This window comes from Sphaeramia orbicularis, chromosome 12 (genome assembly GCF_902148855.1).
Source record: "Sphaeramia orbicularis chromosome 12, fSphaOr1.1, whole genome shotgun sequence".
NCBI lineage: Eukaryota > Metazoa > Chordata > Actinopteri > Kurtiformes > Apogonidae > Sphaeramia > Sphaeramia orbicularis.
Genome location: NC_043968.1, coordinates 25,379,272 through 25,405,721, shown reverse-complemented (window position 1 = coordinate 25,405,721; position 26,450 = coordinate 25,379,272). Strand labels below are relative to the sequence as shown.

The window sequence follows — 26,450 nt, the reverse complement described above, 5'->3', positions numbered from 1 at the left end:
TCCCTTTTTGATATTTACATTTATTATTAAAGTTGTAATATAAAAATATCCCTTCTGCATTAAAATATCTAAAAATGACTAGGCCTGCATTAAATACAGTATTTTGTCGCCTAGTGCCCTTACATTATATCAAATATTTCCTTGTGTGTTCGAATTCAGAGAAATCCAGTTTCATTCCACGTCATGGCCCCTGTCCCATGGTCACCTGTTATATGAGTCTTATTCATTTTTCTAATGACAAAATGAATGTAACATGAAAAACACTTGAACACAAATACCTCATCTGTAAACACATTTTCTGCACAAGTCACATCACATTTTCATTGGCAAGCATAGTGAAAACATCTCATTTGATCATTCACTCCTTTACCATATTGTCCACTACTCTGGTGCATTGCTCCTTTTACATTACTTTTATAGTTTTATATTTTAGCACTGCCTCAGAAGTTGCCTCCACAGTTAGCCCCAAATACCTCATGATTGCCCCATTTAACCAAGCAACTACTTACATTTAACACTGGCTTGTTATAGCACCAGACTGATGGTCACATTTCCCTTTTAATACATTTAACTGAACTGTGGGTAGGGGGTAGAGGATACAACCAGCATGTGTCATATCCAGCCACCACAGTCTTTAATCCTTTTGGAATGTAATGGACCCTCTGAGCCTCGGTGATGCTCAGCCGTTCTCCTTGACAATCACAGCTGTTCAGGTGGACACCTCAGTCAGGATCCTATGGTGTTCATGGGTACCAGTTCATCTGATGTGTGCAGTGGAATCTTTCTTGTCCTCCTATAAGAAAATGTTCAGTGATGAAAACATATGCTGGAATTAATGCAAAAAAAAGGAGCTTTTGAGTGCTAGAAACTGTTAACGTTTTACGCGTTGGCGTGTAATTAATGTCTAAAAATTCCAATTTGATCCTGTTAACAAGATTTTTCCAAGCTTACCGTCTGTAAAAGAAGCTGCCAATACCGATCAAAAGAATGATAATCACTCCAGCTACAACTGCGCTCATTACTGCCAATAACAGAGGAGACAAAGAGTCGACATCAAACTAGCATCCCTATGTGGTCCTGTTCAAATAATAACCAAACTGTGTCTGACACTTGGTGCATCTTCCGACTGCCGCCTACATCATTATATACGATAATAAACATTCCAGATGAAAGGTTGTATGTTAGTATGACCTGTAATTTCCATGCAGTTTAATACAGTAATAGTACTTACCATTGGTCACGACAGCACTGGTGCTGTGACTATGAGCTGCGGTGCTGTTATCTGTGTTTGACAGTATGGAGGGTTTGGTCGTTTGGTCCGCCCCTCTAGTCTCTGTCACATGTTGATTATTCGTTATTTAGTTTTGCAGTGGCATACTTTGGATTTCCAAATAGAGATCTATTAATGTTATATCATTACTAAAGCTTGAACATGCAAGATAACAATTTTATCACACCACCATAAGCTAACAAGAACAGACTTGAACCAGCCCGAAACATGTCATGACAACCAAGCATAATACAGTATGTAGACTGGATGATAAATAAAAATTCCTTACCCTGTGTGGGATCTGACAGGACCTGAAAACCAGGTGAAGTTTGTTCTACGCGGCCTGTTTCTGCAGCAAGTGAGGCTGAGATGGTGGCGCTCTGGGTCCTCTGTACTGTAGGAGGAGCTGCTGCATTTAAGAGAAGCCCACAGTTTTACTTGCCAACTATTTTTACAGCAAACACTACCTCTGTTATTAGACTGTCACTATCACTACTATCACTATCACTACTATCACTATCACTTTTGTTCTGTAAAACTAATGCAGCCCAAGCAGGAGCAGAACAGGTCAGCACAAAGCCACATTATCACCTGCTCAACTGCACGTTCAGATAAGATAATGTCCGCAAAAACAGAAATTTGGTTCACATATCTGCAAGATAAGACCAAGATATAACCAAAAACATAAAGACACATACAGAAGCACAATATAGAAGCCAGAAGGACAAAGTATATTGACATTGTATTTAATTAATGTTGGAAAAGAATCTTCTGCTAAAATGTAAAATATATCCAGATAAACTCACTTGTCTCTGTGCTGTTTGGTGGTTGTGTGGAGGTTCTCACCGGTTCAACTGAAACACAGAAAATTTCAATTTGTTTTTCATCTGCAACTTGACATTTCAAATGAGTCAGAGGTAGAAATATTGCATTATAAGAAAAATGTATGTCCATTATATGGAAAAGGGCACAAAAGAGTTTTTATATTTGTTCCTCCTGAAAACATCTTGGCCAATCACATGGCAGCAATTCACTGCTTTCATGTAGACATAGTTAAGATGATCTGCTGAAGCTCACGCCGAGCATCAGAATGAGGAGATAAGGTTATGTAAGTGACTTGAAATGTGCTGTGGTTGCTAGCACCAGACAGGCTTGTCTGAGTTTTTCATAAACTTTGCTGATCTACAGGGATTTTCACACACAACCAGGTGTAGGATTTGAATGAGAATGAAAGAGAATGGTCAGACAGAGAGAAAATATCCAGTTAGTGGCAGTTCTGTCAAGTTCACTGACAAGATGAAAAACCTTGTTGATATTGGAATCCAGCTCACCCCACATCCAAATCCCATATTTCTTCTCTGGTCCAGCCCCTCTCATTCCACTATGGACCAAAAATCCCCGAGCCTCCACTGCCCATGGATCATCACGTCTGTGAGTCTGACTGATGTGTGTCGGGTCCAGACTACAGTACTGATACAAATAATCCCCCCCCCCCAGGAAAAGTCAGAGCCCTATGGAAATAAGGTTGCCTTTTCAATCCCGATGATGACAGATAACAGAAAAATGCTGTTAAGTAACCGAAGGAGAAATGTGGGTCTATCAAAACACAGAAAACGGTTTTCAAATGAGGTAAACATACTGTGTAAGCCACAGCCTGCCCCCATACATGATACTTTTAAAACTCTTAAATTAGCTTTATTAAATGTTAGGTCTTTAGCAGGGAAAACATTTTTAGTCAATGTTTTTATTACTAAGCACAGCCTTGATTTTATGTTTTTAACTGAAACCTGGTTGGACCAAAAATAACAGTGCAACTATTCTTCTTGAGTCAACCCCTCCCAAATTCAGTTTTATCAGTGAGGCTAGGATAAACAGAAGAGGGGAAGTTGCAGTCTTATTCAAGGAATTATATCAGTGTAAGCAGCTATGTCTTGGAATTTTCCCTTCTTTGGAATGTGTGGCTGTACAGCTTAAGGCATCATCCAGGGTCATGCTTTTAAATATTTATCGCCCCCCCCAAATACTGTGCAGACTTTTATGATGATTTTAGTGAACTGCTGTCTATGATCTGAGTTGATTTTGACTGTATAATTATTGTTGGTGATTTTAACATCCAGGTTGACAACTTTCAGAACAAAGGGACTAAAGACCTGAGTAACACTCTGGACAATTTTGGGCTGACTCAGCATGTAACTGAGGCTACATACATTAAGGGGCACACACTGGACTTATTGATCTTGAAGGGTCTGGGCATCTCCAAGATTAGTGTGTGTGATGTGGTCTTGTCTGATCATTGCTGTGTTTTCTTTGCAAGTACAATTTCAGTTTACACAAACATCTCAAAGGTGGTGATCAGAAAACGTTGTATAACTGATAACACCAATAAGGTCTTTAACCAGGTCTTCTCTAATACCCGCCCTGTCAGGGGGTTCAGTCAATGAGCTTATCACTAGCTTCAGTGCTAAGATACTTAATATTATGGATTCCATTGCTCCCACTAAGGTGAAGGTTATCTCTGGAAGGAAAAAGGCTCCATGAAGAAATTCCACACTGGTAAAAATGAAAAAAAAAAAAAGAGTGTCGGAAAGCCGAGCGAAGATGGAGAAAAACAAATCTACAGGTTCATTATGACATCTATAAAAAGAAACTTCACTCTTACAATTTACAACGAAGGAATGCAAGGAAGTCGTATTTTTCTGACATTATCACCAAAAACAGTCATAGTGCTCGGGCATTATTTGCTACAGTCGACAGGCTAACAAACCATCCTGTGTCAGTAGCACCTGAACTTTATTCCACCAAGGCCTGCCATGACTTGCCAAATTCTTTACAGACAAAATCCAAAAATATTAGACAAGTAGTTGGTTCATCAGCAGCAGGTTCAGGATATATACTGTGTCCACTGAAAACCAGTTCAAACACCACAACGCAGTTTTATCCCATTCATAGTAAAGTTCTGGAGGACATCTCACGTCAACTGAACTCCTCCTCCTTCTGTTTGGACATCCTGCCCACAGATTTTCTTAAAAAGGTCTCAAAGACTTTGGAGTCAGATCTGTTGCAGATTGTGAACTCGTCTTTAGTGTCAGGTGTTTTCCCAGAGTTACTGAAAACAGCTGTAATTAAACCTCTGCTAAAAAAAGAGACAATCTAGACAAGACACAAATGAACTACAGACCCATCTCCAGTCTCCCATTTTTAAGTAAGATGATTGAAAAAGCTGTTTTTTATCAGCTAAATGACTTTTTAACACAACTGCTATGGTGTCTTCCAGTCAGGTTTTAGACAGCAACACAGCACTGAGACTGCTCTGACCAAAGTGATGAATGACATCTGTTTGAACACAGACAATGGAAACATGTCAGTGCTAGTTTTACTGGACCTCGGTGCTGCGTTTGATACAGTCAACCACATTATATTACTGAAACGACTGGAGAACTGGGTGGGTCTGACTGGCCCTGTACTAAACTGGTTCAAGACATATTTAGAGAACAGGAAGTACTTTGTGTCATTAGGTAACTTTACATCTGAGCAGACAAGAATTACATGTGGTGTTCCCCAAGGCTCCATTATGGTGCAGGTTATAAAGAACAACAATATTAGTTACCATAGCTATTCAGATGACACACAGATCTATATCACAATGTCACTTGGAGACCAAGGCCCTGTACAGGCTCTCGGTAAATGCATTAAGGAGATTGATGAGTGTGCCACAACTTTCATCAGATGAACAAAAACAGAACTGCAGGTAATTGTCTTTGGAGCCAAAGAGAAATGACTGCAGGTCACCACAGAGCTTCAGTCTATAGACCTAAAAACCACCAACCAGGCTAGAAATGTGGGTGTAGTGATGGACTCAGACCTAAATTTTGAAAAACACATCAAAGTAGTCACAAAATCAGCCTACTATCACCTTAAGAACATCTCAAGGATAAAAGATCTGATGTCTCAGCAGGACCTGGAAAAACTAGTCCATGCATTCATCTTCAGTCAACTTGATTATTGTAACAGTGTCTTTACAGGTCTACCTAAAAAATCCATTAGACAACTGCAGCTCATTCAGAACTCTGCTGCTAGAGTCCTTACTAAGACCAGAAAAGTGGACCACATCAGTCCAACTCTGAGGTCCTTCCACTGGCTGCCTGTCCGTCAGAGGATAGACTTTAAAGTTCTGTTGCTGGTCTATAAAGCTCTGAATGGTTTAGGACCAAAATACATCAGTGACCTCCTGACCCAGTATGAACCCACCAGACCCCTCAGGTCATCTGGATCCGGTCTTTTATCAGTTCCCAGAGTCAGAACCAGACACGGAGAAGCTGCGTTCAGCTTCTATGCTCCACATGTCTGGAACAAACTCCCAGAAAACCAGGTTAAAGACCCACTTGTTCTCAGCTGCATTTGAATAGAGTTTTTATTCATCAGTTCAGATCTGCACTGTTTCTTTTAAGATAAAAGTTTCTATCTGTTTTATCTGTTTATCTGTTTACCTATTTATCTGATTTTGTTTTGTTTTGTTTGTTTGTTTTTCTCATGCCTATACTTTTCATTGCTTCCATGCTGTAATGCTTTAATGTTTCATGTAAAGCACTTCCAATTGTCTTGTACATGAAATGTGCTATATAATTAAACCTGCCTTGCCTTCTGTCAGTGAAAATCCCACATGTATGCTAGAGGTCAGAGCGGAATGGCCAGACAGGTTTGAGTGGACGGACAGACAGGCAGCATTATCTCAAATAACCCATGATTACATCTAAGGCAGGGGTCACCAATCCTGGTCCTCGAGGGCTACTATCCTGCATGTTTTAGATGTTTCCCTCTTCCAGCACACCTGACGGTTGTTATCAGACTTCTGCAGAGCTTGATGATAGGCTTATCATTTGAATCAGGTGTGCTGGAAGAGGGATGCATCTAAAACATGCAGGATAGTAGCCCTCGAGGACCAGGATTAGTGACCCCTGATCTAAGGTATGAGGAGGAGACTGGTCACTTTATAAGGTGCTAGAGAAATGTACCTAATTAAGTGGCCAGTGTGTGTTTATAAATTGTAAAACCAAAGGTAATTCAGTGCTTTACGTAAACAAAAAATCCAGCAGGAAATAAACTGCTTAAAAAAAATACAAAAATACAATGCAAAAAATAAAGAAGCCAGAAAGACAAAACATAATGTAACTATTTAATTAATGTTGGAAAAGAATCTTATGCTAAAATGTAAAATATGTACAGATAAACTCACTTGTCTCTGTGCTGTTTGGTGGTTGTGTTGAGGTTCTCACCGGCTCAGCTGCATGTAAGAGAAACCCACAGTTTTACTCAGCATCAGTGTTTACAGCAAACACTACCTCTGTCATTAGGTCATTAGACTGTTGTTTCTACGGTCATCACTGTTCTGTAAAACTAATGCAACCCAAGCAGGAACGGAACAGGTCAGCACAAAGCCACAATATCACCTGCTCAACTGCACGTTTAGATAAGATAATGTCCACAAAAACAGAAATTTGGTTCACATATCTGTAAGATAAGCCCAAGATATAACAAAAACATAAAGACACATACAGAAGCACAATATAGAAGCCAGAAAGACAAAATACACTGACACTGTATTTAATTAATGTTGGAAAAGGATCTTATGCTAAAATGTAAAATAAGTACAGATAAACTCACTTGTCTCTGTGCTCTTTGGTGGTTGTGTAGAGGTTCTCACCGGTTCAGCTGAAACACAGAAAATTTCAATTTGTTTTTCATCTGCAACTTGACATTTCAAATGAGTCAGAAGTAGAATTATTGCATTATAAGAAAAACACATCTGGCAGGGCTTGTGAGATCACTGCTTATTCCAAAACCACAATACAATCAATCCAAACACCACTTAAGTTTCAACCAACATCTCTCAGCTTGTTTTGGACTTTGCATTGGACCACAGGAGACAGGAGTTCCTTACAAACCAAACCACAAATTGGCCCTCTTCTTCGACACGAAATGTTATTCCTGTGTGCTAACATAATTAAAAGAGCAAATACAATTGTGCAACACCTTAACAATATATATATATTTTTTTTTACTAAGCAGGTGAACATAATGTAATGACTCTTCATGTAATGATTTACATGAAATTATCAATTATAGAAGTGGAGTATCTTGTTATAGAAGTAGTATCTTGTACCCTGGCTAGAGGTGTTGAACAATGTACAGTCATGTGAAAAAAACATGAGGACAACCCAATAAATATTCAGGTCTTATTGAGGAATATTCACATATTGATGTCTAATCTTGTTATTTAGCTCTGGAAAAGTAAGTGATGTAATTGCAGGTAAACAATAAAAAATGACCGTGTTTTACTCATTAAACAAAACATAACAAATGCATATTCTAATTGAAGAAAAAGTTTACACCTTACCCCCTAATAGCTAGTGTTCCCCCCTTTGGCTGAAATAATTTCAGTAAGATGCTTCTTGGTGCCATCTACTAGTCTCTGACATTGGGATGGAGGAGATGTTTAAGGGGTTTCTTGCATGATACATGTACTTGTACCTGTTTCAAGTCCCCCGTCAGCATCTTCATGGGATGATGGGCTTTGACTCAGGACCCAGCATTCTTTAGTTTTTAGCCAGTCCTTGGTGGACTTACTGGTAGCCTATGTTTTGGGTCATTGTCATATTGCATGTTCCTCAAGTGCCCTCTGATACATGTTAGGATTCATGGTGGATTCTATGATCATGAACTGGTCAGGTCCTGCTACAACACTTCCACCTGGAATGCCGTATTTGTTTTTTTGTCAAACATGTCCTCTGTTCTGGTATCCAAATAATTACATTTGTAGATTAATCTGTCCAAAGAACATTGTTCCAGAAGTCCTTGTCTTTGTCTGTGTTCCCTCAGGAAAACTTCTGCCAGACCTTCATGTTGTTCTTAGAGGGCAAAGGTTTCCTCCTTGTACGTCTCCCTTGAAAGTGAAACTTATGGAGTCTCTTTCTGATTGTAGAGGCATGCACTTTCATATTAACAGTAGTAAGAACCTGCTGTAAGTCCTGTAATAACATGTTAGAGTTTTTTGTGGCTATTTTTTGCATCTTGCAGTCTGCACTTGGGGTGAAGTTGTTTTGAAAGCCAGATGTGGGCAAGTTGGCAGTTGTTTTGGATGTCCTCTACTTGTAGACTATTTTTCAGACAGTAAAATGGCTGATTTCATATTGCTTTGAGATCTTTTTAAATTCCTTACCAGACTCATAAGCTGTTACAATTTTCTTTCTGAAGGCCTCAGATAGCTCTGTTGACCTCACTGTGGTGTTCGCTTTCACTTCAGCAGTCAAGAGGACACCAAACTGTCAGAAGTTCACATATACAGGGATGTCCAACCCTGCTCCTCGAGAGCTACTATCCTGCATGTTTTAGATGTTTCCCTCTTCCAACACGCCTATCATCAAGCTCTGCAGAAGCCTGATAACGACCCGTCAGGTGTGCTGGAAGAGAGAAACATCTAAAACGGGGGTATTCAAATCCGGTCCTCGAGGGCCGATATCCCGCATGTTTTAGATATTTCCCTCTTCCAGCACACCTGGAAGCCATTACATCATTATCAGGCTTGATGATGAGCTGATCATTAATTGAACCAGGTGTGCTGGAAGAGGGAAATATGTAAAACATGCAGGATACCAGCCCCTGAGGACCAGATTTGAATACCCCTGATCTAAAATATGCAGGACAGTAACTCTCGAAGACCAGGGTTGGTGACCCCTGACATAGTACAAGCCTCCTTCAAAATGCTGAGAAATTGTTCTAACCATGTGCACCTGATGTGATACACCTGCATTTGATTTTAGCCATTTTAAGTGGAAATAAAGGTGGAAATGTCCTAATTTATTCTTCGCCAGAAACTGCATTTTTAAAATATATAATCATATGTAACAGAAATTCTTAGTCATGTCTTTGGCTTTATTTGTTTAGTTACATTACTTGAATCTCTCAGTATTGTTAAAATTGATATTAAATATCTATAAGTCCAAATTTGTAAAAAAAAAAAAAAAAAAAAAAAAAACAACTCACAAGCTTTCAAAAGCATGTTGCAATTTTTTCACGTGACTGTATTTTGCAATCATTCATGTGTTAGTGATTTTGTAAACTCCGGTCTAACTAGTTTCAGAGAGGGCCACTGTAAACTGTGTTCTCATCTTACGCTGCTGTTAAGTAACACTCCAGAGTGTTGTAAATAATCAATATACATGAATGAATTCTTTTTCTGCGTGGGAAAATTATTCTAGGGAGCTCTATGAACAAGCCTTTATATGAAAAATACAGTCAAGTCAAGTTTATTTGCATTTACTGACATGTTAGGTTCTTGCCCTCCTCACATAACCATCTGTGCACTTGTAATGAAAAGTGTTGTTAATTTGATAGTGCCTCTGTAATGGAGACTGAGTTAGAGGCTACTGAGGAATTTCAGGACATAAACAGTTGTTGTCTGAAAGAAGAAACGGAAGGAGTACACAGTGCAATTGCAATATGATTGCAGAGATGGCTACAAAAGAAATACAAACGATTAAGAGAGAAAAATATTTCTTGTTTCATCTTACACAAGCTTTTTCTACTGGTGTAGATTTCAGCAAGATCTTTATGAGAGCAGAAGTTGTAAACATATGTCCAACAGTTCTTCTATAATAAATATACCACCTTTAGTTGCTATTAGGATCAAGTTTGGTTTTCCATCTAGAAAGAAAGAAAATATAATTTGGTCACAGCTACCATTCTACTACCAGAAACTAGGATTCATACACTGTTATTGCTGCTTGTCATATCAGTACCGGACTCTTGTATGTTTTGTCTGTCTTGTGTGTCACTTCCTGTTTTATTTTGTTAATCCTCCTCTTGTGTCATGTCTGGTGTCTTCGCCTCCTCTCCCTGATTGTTTCACCTGTGTTGATTACCTGTCTCCGCCCTGATTTGTTCCACCTGTGTCTCATTGTCTTCCCTCCCTTCTGTGTATTTAAGCCCTGTGTTTTCCCCTGTCCTGTGCCAGTTTGTATTCCTTCCTTGTGTTGTGATTACCTACCAGCGATTCTCTGAACCTGTTTGTCTGCCTGTCTGTTCGTTCCTGACCCGGATTGTTCCTCGTTCTCTGAGCCTGCCTGATCCCCATTGATACCTCTGCCTGATTCTGCCTCACTGGTTTTTTCGACTTATTGCCTGGACTCTCGGTTAGTGCTTTAGCTTTTTCCCCATGTACCGTTGCCTGTTTTTTGGATTCCCTGTGTATGACCTGGTCTGTCCCCTGACATTTCTCTGTTTATTCCTAGTCGGGTTCCCCTCGTGTGCTCCCGACCTGGGCAGAGAGATCCCCTTGCTGGATTCGGACGCCGTGACGAATTCACACAGTCTAATCTACAAGGATTCTTTAAAGAAACCTTTTTGTGAACTGTTTATCCTGTCCGTGTTTAATAAACACTCATTTTCTTATTTCCTGTCTGTTGGTTGTGCATTTGGGTCCAAGTCTTGTGTCTCTGGTTCTAACACTGCTACATTAACCACAAAATATCTAAGGGCTGAAAAATAGAAACAGAAATTATTGAATAGGTCTTACTTTTTGCAACAAAGTGGAAATGCAATTAAAGGTATTCATATTCATACTGAGAAATGTTTTTTTTCCTTGAGAATTATTTATCACTAAGAGTGGATGTGGAACAAGCATGACACACTGATTAACTGAGACTGGGCGTGGTTGCCAAGATAATCATCTGATGTGACACAGACCTGCAGTTTGTGATTATGTGGAGAATAAATGACAAATACAAATAGGATGTGTTCTGTGAGCTTTGTACCCTGTGTGTAGTCTGATGGGACCTGCAGACCAGGTGAGGTTAGCTCCATGTTGTCTGTTTGTGCAGACACTGAAGCTGAGATGGTGGTGCTCTGGGTCATCTGTTCAGTGGAGGAAGGTGCTGCGTAGAAGGGAGGGAAGTGAAGACTTTTACTCAGCAACTCTTTTAATGCAAATATTACATCTGTCAATATATCATGAGAGTGCTGCCTTTACTGACATTTCTGTTATTTGTAAAGCTCAAAGCAAAGGAGGTACAAGTGCACACAGACCAACAGTTCATTTCAGGACTGCCAAACATGTCACATTACTGAAATGTAGGACAAAACACAGCTGTATCTCATTTCATACTGAACCACAGTATCAATCTTCCTGGAACACATGCAGGATACACAGATATACTCACTTTATTCAAACTCTAAGGGCCTGATTTACTAAAGGTTTGAGCGTGTAAAAACGTGCACAAACTTGACTGCGCGAGTAGATGCAAAAATTTATTTAGCATGCACAATGTGATTTACCAAACCTGAAACTGACTGCGATGGCTGATTTATGTCTATACCCATGTGAAAGGCAGGTTTTAACTCGCACAGCTCCGCACGAAACTGGCTGCAGTTGTTGTGGAGAGGAGGTGGCATAGGCACAACCAAAGGCCACGCAGAGAACCAGTCTGTTCTGATCACATCAACATTTAAGGAATGATGGAAGAAAAAAAAAATTGAGACATATGGCGCTTAGAGAAAACAAAAGGTCTTACTCTTTCCAACTGACATTTTTCGAGGAACACAAAAAAACAACACAGGTTAAAAACATATTTTTTTAATAATACAATGAAATATCCAGTTCTACATAAGTATCACACATAACTGAAAATGGCCATCATTTGATTTCCAATAAATATATAAATTATCTCATGACAAAAGCTTTACAAATACAATATTGCATATCTTTAATTTACACACAGAAAATGCTGCTTAAATAAAACGCTGCCTTGATGGCATACATTTTACATTATGTGACAAGTCATTCATAGTGGACGCTTTCAATATGAGGGTGAGTCAAATAGATTGAGAACTTTACCTGGTCAAACAACCTGTCTCTGCATGCATTCCTTCATTCAGGACTAGTATCTAAATTCTACAAAGAAACAAAAGTAATGAAACTGAAATTACACAGCTCTGCCCCACCTGTGGGGCATGTTTTTCGCCCTCTACTTACAAAAGACTGCTGCGTTTCCTGCTATCATGTTCTGTGGACAACACAGTGATGGATATATTCTGTCTGTCCATAACATAGATAGGTTTAACATCTGTTAGGATAATAAAATATGATTCCAGCTTCTCCACTGGGATGATGATATGCTGTTTGATGCTAAAATAAATATCCTTTGCTGAACTAAACAATCTAAACACAGTCATCAGCTTTACTGTGTGAAATTATAGTCACTATTGTCAGCATTTTTTAAACAAATTATAAATAAAATAAGCTCTATTGTAGACATGCCATTTCATTGGGCTCAGTAGCTTTAAGGCACATATATGCAGACATCTGTCATTGCACATGAAGTAGCTAAGGAGCAGAGGTGGGGAATCCCAGGTTCATCAAGTCAAAGTCCTGCCATGTATTGGTTTCAACCTGTTCACTAAACCAGCCTATTTTTATGAACACAAGTTCTCATCCAGGTAGATGGGATATTTAGTGGAATCACCTGTGTTAAGTGAAGAGGTTGGAACCAGTATATGGCAGGACTTTGACTTGACGAACCTGGAATTACCCATCTCTGCTAAGGAGGAAGAGACGGTCATGTATTAGTCACTCATTTGGTGGTTCACACCCTGTTGACATGACCAATGAGAGCAAATACACTACTTTACTTGATCATAAGCAAAATGTTATTCTATTCTTCATTCAGATGAATTCCTATGCCTTTAAATTAGTCATGTTATGCCAAAACCATGTTCCTTCTATTGGCTTTTTTCTGTTTCATTCCAATATCTGTTGGCACATACTGTGAGTTGATTGAAGCCACACAAAGGTAATTAATTAACACTAGTGGGCAGGTCATTAATAATATTCCGTATGTGAGCTGTGAAAATTTCTTTGATAACTGTCCGGAAATCTGTTCAGAAAAAGGCTGCAGAGGCTCAGTGGATTAGCAAGTACAAACAAGAACTGTCAAATCAAATCAGTCAATATGCAAGGAAACAGAGATGATGCCATGTTTCTGTCTAATTCTGTGTTAAAGTGACTCACTCTTCACTGCTTGGAAACTTTGGAAGGTGCTTTTTTTTGTTTTCTAAAAAAAGCTCCAAAAACTTTCATTTCTTGCTGCTCACTGTGCCAGCTGCTTATCATCTACTCTGTTTCTTCACATGAACCACAACTCATGGGTGACATTTCCTCTTCCATTTGGTAATCCGTCTGCGGCGGGATGTTTGTTCTTCTCCTGGTATGAAGAGAAAGGCGAGGTCAGTAGTGAGACAATAACTGTGAAGAGTTCAAAGGAAACTGAAACTCAAATATACAAAGTGCTTGTTCACCAAATGCAATATCCCACACAGCCTGTTTCACACCTGAATGTACTTATTCATCCAGCGATAGAAATTGCAATGTTGCATAATCCCAAAACTCCAGACAAAGATTTTAAGAGATAAATTAAATATTTACTATATTTATATTAAACATGAATAATTAAGAAGGACGTTTTCATCTGTTTCTTCAGTTTGAGCAGATTATCTTTGGGACACTTAATACAAGTAGGTTTAGTAGGTTTTAACAGCAGTGCATTTTATCCTGAAATAATCTTAAAAACACTAGACTTGGCAATAACTACAGGCCAATTTCCAAGTTGCTGTTTCTTTCAAAGGCAAAGCAATTAGTATTGTTGATGAACAACACCTTTTCAGTCAGGTTTTCACCAGCTGCACTGCACTGAAAGGGCTCTAACAATCTCCTGTTTCAGGCTCATTCTAGTGAAATTAGTGTCTTGCTGTTAGATTAGAGCGCAGCCTTTGATACAGTTAATTATACTTTCTTTATTGACAGGCTTTTTACTTGGGCAGGTATCTCTGAGAAGGCTCTAAAGTGGTTCAGATGTTTTTGGGGTTTTTTTTTAAGCAAATTTACCATTTTCTGCATCCAGTGGGTCCAGGTTGTCTTAACAGGAGATCTGACTAGTGGGGTGCCTCAGGGGTTGGTACTTGGCCCAGTCTTGTTTTCTCTTCATATGCTCCCTCTTGGTTTCCTATTTCACTGCTTTAACATTTCATTACATTTTTATGCTGATGAGCCTCTGTTGTACTTGTCCCTAAGGTGCAAAGTCTAAATGTATTAAATGATCTCTGCTACTGCCTTGTAGACATCAAAAATTGGATGCCGGTGAATCGCCTCATATTAAATGAGAGGAAAACTATGATTCTAATTTGTCTGACTAATAAAGTGTCAACTGAAGAACAGCCTGAATTGACCTCTTTAGCAGTCTATATTAAGTCCACTTGGGTCTTGGGGGACCTCGGTGTTCTATTCAACTGTATCCTGCCTGTATCCTGGTCTTTAAAATCCTTTGTGGGTTAGCCCTGCCCCATTACAGGAATTTGTACAAATACCCCAAAACAGATGAATCAGGGCTAGTTCCCGTGGTGACTATAATTCCATCCAGAGGACGCACCTTTGGACAAGCTGTGTTTTCACGCTGTCCCTCTCAAACTTGGAACACATTACCAATCATTATCCGCAACCCGCCCACACTCAGCTCATTCACTAAACGTCTAAAATCATGGTTATTGGACGATCAAACCTTCCTCCACAATGTCCTGTAAAGTCATCTGGCACTCTGAAATTGCGTGTGTATGTATGTATGTATGTATGTTGTGTACAGTGTAGCATAAATGTATAATGTGTTTTATTTGTCTGTTGAATGAGTACAGTGGACTATACTGTTTTATGTGATCTATGTTGTTTTTTGTAGGGACTAAAGATGGAAATTAGCCTTGGTTATAATCTTGCGTATTGGCACATATTGTGTTTATTAACCCTTTAAACTCTAAGCCTAAAATGGTCCACCTGGACTTTTTTCTTATTTTGACTAACTAAACGGTTAGAAAATATGCTGTGAGTGACTCCGTTTTTTACAGCGCACTTTTTTCCAGATCTTTCAAAATCTAGCAATCATTTACAATTTACCGCATGTTATGATACTGCTGAAATGGCTTCTTCTCCAGCTTCTAGTACAGGTATGAGTGAAATTACTGTAATGACCTGACAGAACCTATAAAAGTGCAATGTCTCAAGTTTCAGAAACCATTGGAATTTTTCCAATTGCACAAATAGTGAAAGAGTTACAGCCATCCAAACTGAATATGCGCAGGGTGTGTCAGTAACGATGAGTCAGGTTTTAAAGAGTTAATATGCACTGTCCCTTTGAAAAAAATAGACTTCAAACTTCAAACTCTTGGCTGAAATTCAACAAACCTATCACAAATGGTGTGCGGTCATGTTTTTTTTCTCCATTTATAAAACATTAAATCAAAATTTAGGCACGTTTTCTTTTAAATATGCTAAGTCTCTGATATATTTGTAATCATCTGGAACACATCATTCCTGCTCTAGTGGCACTGCACTGACTTTTGTCAAATATTAGATTAATTTCAAGATTTTATTAACAACTTAATGGGAAAGCCACAGATTTTATTGCTGAGTTTCTAGTACCGTACACTAGAAATACGTACCATATGTCTAGTAACCATTCAAAGGCTGGATCTTGGAATACAAACTCTAAAATTGGACTGTGCCTTTTAAGTTTGCTCCCCAAAACTATGGAACTCATTAACCATAGATATCTGCCTTTTTGAATCAATCAACCTTTAAACCATGTTATCCAGGGGAGTTTTTATGTATTTTATAACGGTTTCTGACATGTTTTATGTATTAGCATTGGATATTTTTTCTGGTGTTTATGCAATATTTATGTGTGTTTTGTATTTCTTACACTGTTAATTTGTTGCTGCATTTATGTTGTGAATTACTTCTACTTTTTATACTGTGTATTGTTTCATCTTGTAAAGCACTTAATCTATATTGGCTCCAACAGGACAACACCTTGTTTTCTCCTGAGAAATACACATATATCTCCACATCTTTGTATTTTACTATCAACATGTGTAAATATGCACTCCAGGAAAATGTGCACAAATGTTTATGAAAATGATGGATGTATTTATGTCAGCAGGTGTACGGGACATGATCTGATGCAACATGAGAATATATCTGAATGATCTGACATGGACTGAAACAGGACAAAACCCAAACTAACTCAACCCTCTTATCATGATGGGATAACATTGTGACTCATTGACCCACTTCTTTATCGTTGTATTTTAAGTTTTGATACCGCCCTGTCTGTGCTTGTTGACGTCTCTTGTTTCGTATGTCTTTACTTTTTTGTTTTATTGTCTGTTTGTTAAAAAATGTAAAATCTGTTAAAAATAAAGTATATATTAAAAAAAACACTTAATCCAGTGGATCCCAGCCTTTTATGGCTTGTGACCCCATTTTAACATCACAAATTTCTGGCGATTCCAGACATTCCAAACTGAGACACTTTTTTCTTGGAGATGTCTTAGCGGGGCAAGGCGGGTGAAGAGATATTTCCATTTTCTGTTCGGTCTGGTTTCAACTGTCAGGTTGAAGTGTAGTAATGCGTGCGGTTAGGTGATCAGGTCAATCTAAATATGCCCTCCCAGATGTTATATCCAGCATTTTATTTGAACTTGATTTTTATTAGGAAAAGTGTGTGGTGTTTTAATTATAATGAAATATATACTGAATCATTAAAAATATTTTTAATCAGTAATTTATTTACATTTTTTTTATCAATTACTAGAAATTTCAGGCGACCGCATATGATTTCCAAGTGACCCCACATGGGGTCCCGACCCCAAGGTTGAAAAACAGACTTAATCATAGCACAACTTCAAAACTTTGTGTTGAAAAATGCTATATGATAAAATATTACTAACATAGTTACCAGTATATTTTAATCTGTGGATATACAGGGTGGGGAAGCAAAATTTACAATGAACATTTAGTTGTTTTTTCTCAGCAGGCACTATGTCAATTGTTTTGAAACCAAACATATATTGATGTCATAATCATACCTAACACTATTATCCATACCTTTTCAGAAACTTTTGCCCATATGAGTAATCAGGAAAGCAAACGTCAAAGAGTGTGTGATTTGCTGAATGCACTCGTCACACCAAAGGAGATTTCAAAAATAGTTGGAGTGTCCATAAAGACTGTTTATAATGTAAAGAAGAGAATGACTATAAGCAAAACTATTACGAGAAAGTCTGGAAGATACTATTAAAGAAGAATGGGAGAAGTTGTCACCCCAGTATTTGAGGAACACTTGCGCAAGTTTCAGGAAGCGTGTGAAGGCAGTTATTGAGAAAGAAGGAGGACACATAGAATAAAAACATTTTCTATTATGTAAATTTTCTTGTGGCAAATAAATTCTCATGACTTTCAATAAACTAATTGGTCATACACTGTCTTTCAATCCCTGCCTCAAAATATTGTAAATTTTGCTTCCCCACCCTGTAAATCTAAAAATTCTCAAGAGTAAAATAATTTCTTTAGTTGTTTTTAAGCTTACCGTCTGTAACACCAAAGGCTGATCCCGATCAAAGCACAGACAATAACCACCGAGGCACAAATAACTACTGTTTTTGTTACGTCAAGTCCTGCCAATGAGAGAGAAATGGTCAACATAATACTTATTCCACATGCTCCGCTGATAATAAGTTGATTTTTTATAGTGATATGGTGATAAGAAGTCTAAGGAGAATTTCTCTAGCAATAAACTAATAAAACATCTAGGCACTTTACAAAAAAAAAGAGAAACTTGTGTAATGCAACAGACGATACTATAAATGTCTGAAATATTATATCAGTAGCTGTCATCATTAGTCTATCTTTGAACTCATAAAGGATCTGTTCCTTTTTCAATGGTCCAACTTACTGTTCAAATCTTAACAAATATCACTGGTTAAGATCTTTTCTAGTGGGAAATTTATTAGAAAAACAGACTCACCAGTGTTACGAGAGTCAGAAAATTCACTATCTGTCCCGTTGTTTACAGGTTCAGTGGTGGTTGAAGTAGGTGTCTGCTTGGTATCGCCGGTCTTCCACACAGAATCTTCTTTTCCAGCAATGACAGAAAGACTAGGTGAGATTTTCCACTTCATCATTTGTGAACAGTTCTGTACTGGCAAAGAAATTCCTCTGATTTTTTTTCAATATTCATTTAGCACCGTTGTTTTTAAGAAAATCTGTAAAACTAATTTCTGAGCTCTTTGGACTTGTGGATTTGTAGCCTCAGAGTGCACACAATGGGAACTGCAGCATCATGGTTTACATCCAACTTGGATTTTATTTATTGCTCCTTCCACCCATCAGCCATAATATTATGACCACTGACAGGCAAAGTTATATTAGTTTGAATTACCTCATTACAGTGGGACCTGTCAGTGGGTGAGATATATTAGGCAGCAAATGAAGATTTAGCCCTCAATACTGATGTGTTTAAAAGCAAAATGGACAAGAGTAGGAATCTGAGCAACTTTGACAAGAGCGAAACAGGGATTGTTGAATCACTGGTCAGAGTATCTACAGATCTTCTTGTTTTTTTTTTGTTTTTTTTTTCCCATTGTAAAGTGGTTAATACTTACCAAAAATGGGCTGAAGAACAACAACCAGATCTTAATCAATCAGGCATCTACAAGAAGTCGAGATGTGAGGCCTCCATGAATCTGAGTTGTTTGTCCAACATCTCCAAGAGATGCTCATTTGGCTTGAGATTGGAATGACCTCCCTTAGTCCATTTTTGCTCGGGACTAACCCAGGGGTGTCAAATTTATTTTAGTTCAGGGGCACAAACAGCCCAATATGATTTCAAGTGGGCCAAACCAGTAACATAATAACATAACCAATACATAATGCCAGCCCTAAACCTTTCTCTATGTTTTACTGTGGAAAAAGTAAATTTGCATTATGAAAATGTTTACATTTACAAATTATACAACCATGAACAACCTGAAATTTCTTAAGAAAAATAGGACCAATGGCCCTGTAGTTTACCGGCCAAATTAAAAGCTTTGGGAAATGTATCCAGCTGCCATTTATTATCACCCAGTTATGTGTATTTATTATATTACAGAAATAGCCCATGTTTTGGTCATATTCCAATCAGATCTGTAAAAAAAATCAAATTCCAACTTGATATCATTAATACTTACTGATTTATTGGATCAAGCCACTTCCTATGTCTTATAATGGGAAAATTTTTCAAAGTCGCACCAAATCCAGAATCAGATCCGGATTGAAATAATTTCAATACCTTGTGTTGACATCATCATAAAGAAGCTGTATACCAAGTTTGAAGTCAATCAGAACTGTAGTTTGGGAGAAGATGATTGAAATTTTTTCCCCATAAGAGCCCATGTTAAATTTTCCGTACGTTCCTGGATCCAGAAGATCCTGATCAGCATGTGGCCATTATGTTTTGGTCATCTCCCCATCAGGGCTGTACTGTAGACATTTCAACTTGATATCATTTATATTTACTGAGTTATTGCATCGATCCACTTCCTATCTCTTATAATGGGGAAATTTTTCAAAGTGGCACCAAATCCAGAATCAGATCCAGATCCAAATAATTTCACTAACTTTTGTTGACATCATCATAAAGAAGCTGTATACCAAGTTTGAAATCAATCGAAATTGTAATTTCGGAGAAGAAGACGATTGAAATTTTTGTAATGGACGACAGATGACAGACGACGACAGACGACGCCGACGGACGCCGCATGACGACAATAGCTTATGGCCTGTCGGCAGGTAAGCTAAAAATAACTGCAAGTTTAATAATATTTTGCCACAGCTTATCATTTACACATGTACATTACAATTTACAGATGTCAGTGGATCTACAAAGGCACAAAACATTTAGCAACAAGCAGAATATTGTCAAAATTGCACTTATTTTTTATTAATAAATCTCAGGTTAGTCATATTTGTTCAGATTATTCACATTTTTGTGAAAGAATAGTTTGTAAATGTAAACATTTTTATGTAATTTTACTTTTTCACACTAAAACAAAGTGAAAATCTGGAGTTGTTATTATTAATAGGTTAATATTACTATTTTGCTGGTCACCCCATTTGGGGTCAAGGTTATAATAGTTTTGGGTTTTTCATTATAGTTTAGTTTGATTTACTTTGACTTTTTTCTCTCTAATTCAGTTAGTTTTAATTAGTTTTTAGAGCAGGTTTGCTAGTTTTTATTAGTTTCCCTTTTTTTCCCAAATGTTTAGTTTTAGTTTTTTCATATCTTTTATCTTCCTCTCCTTCGTATTCAAAGAAATTTCATCCAGGACTCTGCTGCTTTCTCCCAACTTTAGTCCCCATGTTGCCAGGCAGAGTGGAGATGAGAAAATGACTCTAAACCACAAGTGACGAAAAGTGACGGACCGTGAACTGCTAAAATTGCTTGAGCAAAATAAATTGATTTCATATCAATCCAACATTGACAAAGATGAAAACGAAGGTAAATTTATTCATAATTTTTACACATTTTAATTAGTTTTGTAAGCACACAAAACAGTTTCAGTTATTTATCATTTTTTTCTTTACTTATAGTTTTTATTTACTTCAGTTAACGAAATATTTTTTCAATTGTAGTTTGCGTCATTTCATTAACGATAATAACCTTGCTTGGGATCGAACTGGGCTGTATGTGGCCCCTGAACTAAAATGATACTAACACCCTTGATTGTTAAATGGGCCATATTTTGCTAAACCCACTTTTATTAGTCTTTGGTACATTTATCTGTGTATTTGGGGAACCTAATAGTTCCAAAAGTTTGAATTTGAACAGCCAATTACCTAAAATGTTCAGCTGTTGGTTGAACTGGACAGAGCAGCATAGCCAGTGTAATTTTGGAATTTTACAAATTCATCCCCCAGACTGAATTGGACCGTTTGGCAAGGCATATGTTTGGCACGCCTGTACTAACCACTGCAGACCAGGAACGCCCACCAAGACCTGCAGCTGTGAAGATGTTCTGACCCAGTCATTACCATTACAAAAGGGCCCTTGTTAGAGTCCCTCAGTTCCTTACACTGCTCATTTTGCTGCATCCAACACATCAGCTTCAATGACTAAATGCTCACTCGCTTCCTAATATTTCCAACCCAGTGAAAGATACCATTGTAATGAAATAATCACGATTACTACCACTTTTCCTTTCAGTGGTCAGAATGTTCTGGCTAACCGGTGTATCTCTATATAGACATCATGACAGAGGGAAATAGCGTTCTTGTAATTTTGTTGTGGTTTGTGAAAAACAAAAAGATATCGACTGGTAGTCCCAGTACAATAGTGGTTTGAGCAAATTTCTCACTTCCTGACTTTAACAAGAAACAGATACTCTGTGATCAATCAATACAGAAACACTGTAAGAAGACAAATGTGTCAGTGAACAATGTCAACCACATACATTAAACATCATAATTCAGAGTTTTCAAGTTTCCAGATATAAATGTGACTCAAAATTGGGTTTCTAAGCATTTTTATGAGCCTCGACCACTACCATCTGGTGAAAAATGTACATGGAACCTGATCATATGGGTTTAAAATGTAACTTTAGCCCTTGCACCACTGTGTTGTCTTTATGTGTCCTATCTGTGTGGATGGGATGCTGTATGCTCTTTGTTTATCATGTCTGACACAATCCAGGTATTGGTGCTAATTGGTACGAGATCATTGAATCTCTTGCATTGACGGTGCCTTCAGTATTGTTCAACATTACTACATGTACAATTACTACATCTTCTGTATGAAATATATGTATGAAATAAATATATTTCTGTACAAAAACCGTATTGCATTTAGGAAAGATTCCTTCTCTTCAGCTGTGGTTTCTTCCCTTTTTTCTCCACTAAAATTGCTTTTGTTTTTACCCAAACTTTTGGTTCAAACTCAATTTAAGAAAAAAAAATTACATTATGGCAAAATCTGTGATATTGACCTCTATAAATGAAACCAACTTGACCATCTCAACCCTAAAATATCAATGCAATCTCTGCCACTACACTATCATTTTCCTTAATGTCACTGCTATTTCCTAAATCTGTTTCATGCATGTTCTTTTCCCTTTGTGTGATACAGAAGTACAGCATATGAGCTTCTTTTTTTAAGTTAACTGCAGACAAAGATGATTATGTGTCATGTTATGACAATATTCTACAGAAACATGTTTCAATAACTTCAAGTTTGTTTAATATAATGAATAGTTACATCTGCTGTCACTATACCAGCTTAATGGAAACAGCTCTGTTAATGTAAACAGATACAGCTGTGCCTTGTCTGTTAGGAGTCACTGTGAAAATGGTTTATACTAAACTTGAAAGTATTGGCTGACATGAAGTTACATGCAATACACAGAAAAAAACAAGTTCATTTTATCCATCAGTTCAGTTTAAAGTAAAGAAATTACAGCAGTGTTTTGAAAAGCAAACCCTCTGAAAGAGACACACAATTAATCCCTCCCTGGAGGGGCCTCAGAAGACATTTTTTCAGTCTCTCATATGATAAACATGGCACCGATGACACTTTGGACTGCCCCAGTGTTTGAATCAGGCAAAGTAACTCACAGAAACCTTTATCTAAACATTCTGGACATTTTGTCAGTGTTAAAGGAACAATTTTTGAATTACATTAAAATTTCTCTTTCTGAGTACAACAGCCACTAATGCTTCTACTAGTTACACCACTGTTTCTACTGTTGATGTCAACACTACCTTTTAACCTGTCATACTGCTGCTGCTTCTAAACAAAGCACATGCTACTGCCACCACTAACAGCTAGTACTAGATAAAATGACCATCAGCAGACAAATATTGCATTTGTATGAATATTAATATGATTTTATCAGTTTATTAGTATTTTATTTTTGCAATTCATGCAAATGCATATCTCATGGACTGTGGTGGTCTGGTTGGTGTCAAAGGAAACACCTGTCTGATTCTCTGAGGACCATCATTGATCACAAATATTGTATATGTATTGTACTTATTGTTCTCATATCAGAAATTTGAGATGAAATGAAGTTTTTAAGTGTATATATGCACATACATTGCTCACAACTGTTCACAAGGAGCTGCAAATCCTTATTTGTGACATTTCTGACATGTCATGGTCTCACATGTTACACAACCTGCTGTAATGCAAGATAAACAATGCCCATCATGCAGATAGACTTACCTGTTTCTGGGGTATTCGATGGGGTTGTGATTCTCTGTGGGTCCGCTGAAACACAATACATGAGAAACTGAGTGGTTCATTTACAATTGCACAGACTTTTCTAGAGAAAAACTACTCTAGTGAAACCTTGTTGGCATTGCAGGCTTGGTCATAAAAGTCACAACCTGCTGTACGTGTCTGCAAACCTGACAGAACATCAAACAATGGATCTTAACGTATGCATTTGATATTTTTGTTATTTCTTTGAAAATGAGAGCTTCTGCTCTGGAAAAACAAAAAATCACAAAGATGCTGCAAAACAATGTCTGTCAACACAATCAATGTATTCTTGATCTGGAAGATGACCTACAACTGAAAACACATTTTCATCTCTACAGTCGCAGAAAAAATTATTAGACCATCAAAAGTATTCAAAAACAATGGTTATGCAATCAAATAGTAACTCCTGTGTGTATCATGTGACAAAAACCGACAGAAAAGAAAACACAGAATGTCTAAAAGCACTGTTTTTGCATGTACAATGCCATAGTTATTGGTATAAGAACTTAAAGGATTTTGGTTATTATCAAGAAAACATGAAAAATGGCTAGATATCAGCTCTGAAAGTAAACTCTTACGAGCTATTTTTGTTGTTATCATCATATTTGTCCAAACAAATGTAACTTTAGTTGTACCAGGCATTAAAATGAACAAGAACTTGAAGAAAACAAGGGGTGGTCTAATAATTTGCCAATCTGCCATATCTGATGAGTGTCCAACCTCAGTCTGATAACAGAATTAACAATATTTTTTTAAACAGATATATGTTTCTTTGAGTGTGGTGGATGTGATATATGTTGGTGAGGGTCTGCACTCTCCGCCTCTGTTATTGGATGAATTACTCAATCACTCAATATTAAACTACATCAACTAAATAAGTCCTGTCTGGTGTTAAGAATGACACCTCAAGGAAATGAAATAAATAAGTGAAGGGAAGCATCACCTCCCTAAAATACAAATTTACTGTATATTTAATGACTATCTCTTGGGCAGCACTCAAGAGGCAATTAAGGGTAACAGACTTGGCCACAAAAGAGTTTCTGAGAAGAACTGTTTTCAGTTGATGTTCTCAAGTCTCATTTGAGCTCCAGAGGTCATGGCTTACTTCTGCTTGTAACCAGACATTTGTCCTCTTGCTTCTTATTGACTTGAATCTTTACGTAGTTGTTAAACTCATGATATATATAACAAAATATTCAGTTTGCGTAACATGTGACAACCGGGACTATTGTCAAAGGGCAAGCTGTACACAGGGTTGTAAATATGATGACAGTCCTATAAATAATCAGAGATTTTGGCTTGGATACAGTTGCGTAGAAGTATACATTTTATGTGTGAAAAGCAACTGCTGAACTTTAAGTGTGTATACACAATGGTTTTACAAACCATACCATATTCCTCATGCCAGCTGGAGTGCACACTTATTATATTCTTATGCAATGTATTTTTTGTTCACATTCCTGGTTGACATGTTAAATCCATCTTTTATAGTGTGTCTTAAACAGTCCCCCTACCTACCATGTGGGAAACTTGTCTCAAGCGCTATGGTTAATCTACTTTGTCAGTGTTTTCCAATTCTGTTTAAGGGTGTTCATCATTTCTCTGTGAGCTCTTCAAATGAAAAGACATAAAATAAACAAGTCTTACGTATACAGGCTAGTTTGGGTGTGGTCCATGCAACGCTGCCTTGATCTTCTTTACATTTGACTAGATTTGAGGTTCCCGCCTTCCTCACATATCCATCAATACACTTGTAGCGGAAAGTGTTGGAAATATTGTAGCAGCCCCTCGTTGGAGGTTCAGTTAGTTCCAAATGAGGAATTTCTGGACATGGACAATTGTTTTTGTCTGCAGGAAAACACATATGAGAAAATCAGTTTCTGAAAGAAAGGTAAAATGGTTTATTGATATTAGAAAACATAAAACATGCATGTAATAAGACTTGAGTGATATTCAAGAGCATCAGCACATCAAGTGTCTTCTGAGGAATTTCATAAATGAGCCCGCAGCTACATGTAATATCTCTTAAAATAATGTCTCTTAATTTATGTCATGTATTTGAACATGATCCTTGACAAATTAATACAATTAAAAAAAAACTGTAACAAAATCCTAAAACCTCTGGGAAACCCCAAACCAAATGTTAAGGACACATTAGAGTAAAACATCATCAAACTAAAATTCAAATAAATAACTTTATTGTTGGGATTTATGGGAAATAATCATGGTTTGCCAGTTGATAAGTGTTGCAGTGATATATGCTGAAAACAGTGGTACACATCTCAATGTTTCTTAGTTATGCGTTTTAAATTAGGGTGTGAACAGAATGAAAGGTTTTAGATGAAATGAAAGATTGACAACAGACAATGTCATGTCCTGTCCCAGGTTTATTGCACAACTAAATAGCCTAATTAATATATCCCTAATATATCCCTATTCCTAAACTTAAACAACTAATGTATTTTTAAGCTCTGGTTGTTTCATTGTCACTTTCTTCGGCTGTTCATGTGTTTTTCATGTACACCTGTAAATCACACCCTTAAAATAGACAGATCGCATATGTTGTATAATCACAACTGCAAACACATAAAAAAGCTATTTATACATGATCCAGTCAATAATAATAATAGGACTTTTTCCTTGTTTGCTGCTACTTTCAGTGCCCAGGTACGATAACAGATTTATTGCACAATAAATGATCATTTTTGCTAAATTTGTTTCTTACCGCCATAGGAACAGCGCACAGTCCAGAGCAGACAGACCATAATAAAGGATGGTTTCACGCACCACCGGACTGGGAGTGACCCTGAATCCATCTGCCAGCTCTGTCAGGAGTTAAAGCATGTTCGCAGACCAAATCCACACCCGTTAAGACCATTCTCACTCCGCGATCTTCTTCTAATTTGCGGTTTCGCTTTCACTAACTCTCTCCTGCCGTAAGTGGATTGGCTGGACTCAGTCATCCGACCATTAGGCGGCGCTGGAACGTAAAGTGTTCGCAAAGGTCG

The 26,450-nt window shown here is 37.6% G+C and overlaps 1 protein-coding gene across 6 annotated transcripts; it reads right to left on the bottom strand.

Annotated features, from left to right (window-relative positions):
- On the bottom strand, window positions 1-26,409 carry il15ra (interleukin 15 receptor subunit alpha). 6 transcript variants are annotated; one of them, XM_030149028.1, is made up of 11 exons: window positions 26,168-26,409; window positions 25,090-25,290; window positions 23,404-23,448; window positions 11,080-11,199; window positions 6,932-6,979; window positions 6,504-6,551; window positions 2,077-2,124; window positions 1,560-1,676; window positions 1,232-1,333; window positions 952-1,021; window positions 1-793 (listed from the first exon to the last, which is right to left on the bottom strand). In XM_030149028.1, the coding sequence occupies exons 1-11, from the start codon at window positions 26,256-26,258 to the stop codon at window positions 727-729; spliced, it is 957 nt and encodes a 318-aa protein (XP_030004888.1). In that variant the 5' UTR covers window positions 26,259-26,409; the 3' UTR covers window positions 1-726. The 6 variants fall into 6 exon arrangements, with proteins under 6 accessions (XP_030004888.1, XP_030004887.1, XP_030004891.1 ...); XM_030149027.1 differs by having other exon boundaries at window positions 1,560-1,679; window positions 26,168-26,405; XM_030149031.1 differs by lacking the exon at window positions 952-1,021 and having other exon boundaries at window positions 1,560-1,679.
- Window positions 26,410-26,450: the final 41 nt, after the last annotated feature.